The 5,342-nt window shown below is 37.2% G+C and overlaps 2 protein-coding genes across 2 annotated transcripts in view; both read right to left on the bottom strand.

The window, feature by feature from the left end:
• The window catches only part of vps37ba (VPS37B subunit of ESCRT-I a), a 15,479-nt gene extending 11,423 nt beyond the window's left edge, over positions 1-4,056 (bottom strand). The window contains exon 1 of the mRNA XM_008335671.3: positions 3,796-4,056. Coding sequence (XP_008333893.1) covers positions 3,796-3,900 — 105 coding nt within the window. The 5' untranslated portion in view covers positions 3,901-4,056. The remainder of the gene's footprint in view (positions 1-3,795) is intronic.
• Positions 4,057-4,667: 611 nt separating this feature from the next.
• abcb9 (ATP-binding cassette, sub-family B (MDR/TAP), member 9) overlaps positions 4,668-5,342 on the bottom strand; it is a 7,628-nt gene continuing 6,953 nt past the window's right edge. The window contains exon 11 of the mRNA XM_008335672.3: positions 4,668-5,342. This exon is cut by the window's right edge and continues 23 nt beyond it. Within this exon, the coding sequence (XP_008333894.1) occupies positions 5,063-5,342 (280 nt within the window). The 3' untranslated portion in view covers positions 4,668-5,062.

Below are 5,342 nucleotides of genomic sequence, written 5' to 3'. Positions count from 1 at the left end.
TCTGATCAGTCGTATATGACCTGTTTGCCTTGGGAGATCCTACCCTTAAGCCCCCGACAACACAGCTCCTAGATTCATTCAGATACTCAATCCCCTCCACCACATAACATAACATAACATTCAAGCAACATTATAAGTTACCTAAGCTGTGCTTCAACTGAACTTAGTACACGGATCATCTTTAGAAATTAACAGTCCTTGCTTACAATGGCTGCCATTATTTTTACATGGTTACAGTCCTATAAAGACTATGCAAATTAGCCCCTAAATACGGTAAGTTAGAAAAATGGCTTTAACTGTGTCCAGATCCAAGTAGCTTTAAAAAAAAAAATTACTGATTCTTTATGGTGAAAATTGCAACTGAAATAAAGTAATGTAAGTAGAAATGTACATGCGCAAACCAGGACAAAAACCCCGTTGTAATGTGAAATTCCGTGGAATATACTGTGTGCATGCATAACATAAAATAAAAGATTTACAAAATACAAGCAAATTGTTGAAATTATATTTGCATTATTCAGAACCATTACTGTATGTGGGTGTTCTTTAATGAGTGTTTTACAAAACCAGACGATTATTGCCTACAGCACACATGCGTGTGTGTTAATCTGACTGAGGGTTTGTGTTCATACACAACAGCTGTACACTCATTCCTTCTCAGTTTCTTGAGTTTCACTCAGTTCCTCAAGACACCCACCTCCTTTGTCTATTCCCTGTGTGTTACTCAGAAAAAATCCAGAGGACAGCTCCACCTAAGGATGAGGCATGTCTTCACTTGGCTCCTTTCACCTCTAAAACAGCCTTGTGACTAAGTTAAGTCAACAACTGCTACGTCACAGCGATAAACAGGTCCCTCCCTTTCTGCGACTTACGGAAGAGGAAAACGAAACCATGGAGACAATCAGACAGGGTGTGGATCTGAAGCAGAGTTGGCAGCACAAAGGGCTGCTTCATACAGGCACAGCAATCAGCCAAAAAGCTAAAAATACCATGCGCTCCTTTTTTTATCCAAAGGAGAAAGCAGTTCTGATGCAGATACAGAAGATTATACAGTTTCTCACGTGGCTCTCAAGAGACTTCTCTTCTTTTCATTTGAAATCCAAATGAGAGCACGTGCTACCTCACTTCACTGGGTGAAAACCACAGTGCTGCAACAGCAGACAAAAAGAATCCTGCCATTGGACAATGAGTTTAATGTTTGTAATTACTGATCCATGCTCAAAGCACAGAGTGAAAGAAAAAAGACAGGTGAACTTCTTGATGTGCTGGCACTTTACAGCAGATTACTTAGGACACGCGATGTTAGGACACAGCTCCAGTAGGACTTTAGCCAAGATTAAAGCCTATGGAATACTCCTCCTGACACAAGCTTTTGTCTTTTTTTGGTTTGAAATCACCACTAGGATACAGACTGTAGACCTTCTAATGACCAGAGTGAGATGAGAAACTGGGGATTAAGCGTTTTGCACAGGCACAAATTTGTTGGAAATCTGTTCTTCAAAAATCTTGAGAAAGATTTGAATTCTGCATTAAAGACCAATTCTTGTTCTATGACCAAATTTCTGCAGAAAATACAAATACCATAACTCAATAAAAAACCATGCTTTTTAATTTTCAACACATGATTTCTTTTTATTATTAATAAAAACACCTAAACTGCACATGCCGCTTTGGCTCTCTTTATGCAGTAGATGGCATCATAAAATATAACTTGTAGTCCTAACCTTTGTTTACTGTTGCCTTAACAAAACAATACACGTTTTTAAGCAGGAGGCAGCACTTTGATCGAGTAAACTCCTACTTTTTTTGAGTATATTTTCTTTCACTTCATGCGTGTTAAGTATTTAAAGCTTTGTTTTGTGTTTACATGTGCATTCTCTAAAATAAAATCCCTGTGAGATTAGGAATATGTGGCTTTGCTCCCTTTTGTTACTATTATTTTTAAAAACATATTGCATATATCAAAAATACTGTAACATGTTCTTTGCACTACAAAGCCAAGCCTTAGTCAAATCATTGTGTTACTAGAGCAAAGCAACACAGATATGAACCGAGAGCACAAGTGCTTAGGGAATTCCAAAAAACACGGGATCCTCGGTTTACAACTTCTTCATCCAATGGCATTTCATATGTCACCATCTCCTTTAAATTTATAAGAAAGTCTTGTTCCATCATTCCAATATATCTCCATTCTGCCTTAATATGCTTCTTGCCAACTAGTTCCCATAATTAGTTGGGAATAGTAGAGTGGAGAAATGCAATATCATACGGAGCTGTACGTGGAAGATGGCTTTGTTTACATTTTCTGGTTGTAGGCCATACATTGGATTGTTTCTGCCCTTTATTATGGCTCCCAGGTGTAAGTCAGACCTGTTGTGATGTTTTTATATGATAAGATTATAAGATTATGAAGACACCAGTAGGTTAGCATACTGTGCATAAGTACCTACTGTACACTTATGTACAGTATGTGAGTTCATGTCATAGGAACATATCTTTGACCCAAGTCAAGAACCGCATGAACAGCGCTGCATTGATCAATGACCAACATGCACTGTGTACACCTTTAAGAAAGGGAGACATCCCAATACATCTGATGTTGGGGGGAATCATGGGCAACATTACCATTCAAATACTAAACATCACACCAAGTAAATAATGTTTACTTTTACTTTTAATTATACTCATGTTGTCAGTCACATGAATCGACTAATAATTGTAACCTGCCTCCATTTTCTCATTTAATTATCTCTCCATTTGTTATTATTAAGACATTTAGGTTTTTCCAGAAAAACGAGTTCTGACGTCATAAAATGTGTCCAAATTTGTTTTTTGTTATCGTGTTCCTCAAGTAGTGCTTAAAACATTTGCACTGAACAGAAATGTGATTTTAAATAATAATAAATATTATAGTCTTTATTGTCATTGTAACATGGGGATACAACGAAATTGAACCTCTGCTTTTAACCCATCACTAAGGTGAGCAAAGGGCAGCTTTTCACGTCTTTTCCCCATGCTAAAAAGTCTCTGAAAAATAAACAACAACCACCTAGGTTAAACATTTTAATCAACAGTTCGTTGTTTTTGAAACAATTTCATATGATGATATTGTGTCTCTACTTTAAAAATATGCTTATTCATTAACCATGAGCTGATAACCGCCTTAAGTTTTGATGGTTCAGCACCGGTTTAGTAATAACTGAAACCTAAGCTTATGGAAACGTTGGTGACGTCAAGGGTTTGCAAATACGCCATTTGCTTGTTAAGTTTTGTTGTTCTAGGAAATATCAATTTGCGCTTAAAAAGAAACTGTGCTTTAGACTGGGGTTTGTTCAGTGACGTTTGCTGCAGAGTCTGACCCTTAACCGACGTGAAAGCTAGGTCAATACTTTAAAACATCTTATTTTCTGATCGGGACTTTGGTTAAGTACTGTCATCACATAGACCTAAACCGTTTACCGTATACTGTTGACCCTCTGATATCTATCAAAGAACTGTTAAATGGATAGGAAATCACTCAAACTGAGAAACCACCATGTTTAAAAACTTGACAATGCTTCCAAACGCTGCGATCCAAGGTTAATGATTTCTAAAGCTTCAGAAACGTTTGACGTTGGTTATGTTCGCTTGTACTGCAAAAGGTATTAATAACACGAAAAAATAGATTTTGTAACATTTCTTTGAGGTACGTTTGGAAGCGAACAACAAAGGGCTGAGAACAAATAGTTCGCGGAGAGAAGATAGTCAATAGCTAACAGTGAACAAAAACACAAAAGCCGACAAAGCTCCACGTACCTCGTCCATTTCGTTTACCATTTTTGTCAGTTTACTGTCGTCTTCCAGGATTTCGTTGAGCTGCGTCATCGTGTAGCCGTCAAACTTGTTGGAAAAACTGGACATGTTGTCTGTGTGCTGTCTCTACTCTGTCCTGCGGTTTTTTGCGGGGTTCTTCTCCTTTCAGGCTGTGTGACAGCTGACTGAGCAGCGCTAACAGGAACTAACACACAACTGACTAAATCAGGCTTTAGGCCTCGTGCGATGTTTACGAACATCACGGGCAAAACGATATTACCGAAACCGTAGTTTTAGACCATAGACCCTGTGTGTAAAATGGACAAAGATATTTGGCTGTGAAAGTGACGCCACAAAAAAGAAAAAAAGAAAAGAAAAAGTGTCTTACTAATTTCTGAAGTAAGTTAAATTTTATTTATATAATTATAATTTATATTTTTATTATTTCTCACTACCTTTTATCAATAAGCTTTAATTCAAATGAATATTTTTACTAATGCCTTAGTTATTTTAACTAATGAAAATAACTTCTGCTATTTTGTAATTCAAAATAACATTTTCCTTGATTCACATTTGACACTCAATCAACCCTTTATCGCAGTATTCCAGTGTTGTATATCATGGGGGTATTTTGTTTTTTCCATCCATTACAGTGATATGCCTTATAATTAAAGCTTTCACAAGAGATGATTAAATCTTCCTCACTGAAAAGATCGTCAATGTCCCTGTGCTCATCAAAACACATACTCTTCAAAAATAAGTCAAAAATGCTCATACAACTTAAAAAACATGATACACGCTGAGAGGATTTTAGACCTTGAACGCAGCATTTGGCAGGACTCCAACATATGAGAACCCATGAAGGAGATGAGTCAGTACTTTAACATATTTTTATTGTTCCCTTTACATCCATCAGCACAGTCACAATTGAAGATGTGCAGTATTTTTACTTTCATCAGTTACAATCATAGATCTACTTTAAGCAGACCAATCTACAAATCAAGGCACTTTATCTCTGTTCTCAGTAGTGTTTTTAAAAGTTATAGAACAACATTAAATTGGGTTTTCTACTGTTTTTGCACACAAATAAAGAAAAACAAGAAAACCAATTACCAAGAAATATTACAACAAAGCAGCAAAGATGAGGTAAAACTTACAAGAGTACATACAGTGACTGCCATTTCAAGTTTTATTTAATAATGATTGCATATTCTAAACCAATATATTTTTTATTTAAAAAAGAACTGCAATTCACCCACTGGACTAACTCTCAGTACCGAACATTGCCCTCAGACTCACTGGTGCTGCTAGTTTTTCTTCTCCTCTGAAAATCTTCTTCAGACCTCCAGCTGAGCACATCAGAAGGTTTCGAAAACTCCTCCTCTGTCTGTAAACCCAGGATCTGCCTCTGCACCAGCTGGTTGTAGAGCCCCCCTCTGGTCATCAGTTCACTGTGCGTGCCCTGTTCAACTACTTGGCCCCTGTCGATTACGATGATGCTGTTTGCCTTCTCTACTGTACTCAGTCGATGAGCAACGACCAGCACGGTG

Source organism: Cynoglossus semilaevis, chromosome Z (assembly GCF_000523025.1).
Source record: "Cynoglossus semilaevis isolate Cse_v1.0 chromosome Z, Cse_v1.0, whole genome shotgun sequence".
NCBI lineage: Eukaryota > Metazoa > Chordata > Actinopteri > Pleuronectiformes > Cynoglossidae > Cynoglossus > Cynoglossus semilaevis.
This window is presented reverse-complemented; position numbering and strand designations above follow the sequence as displayed.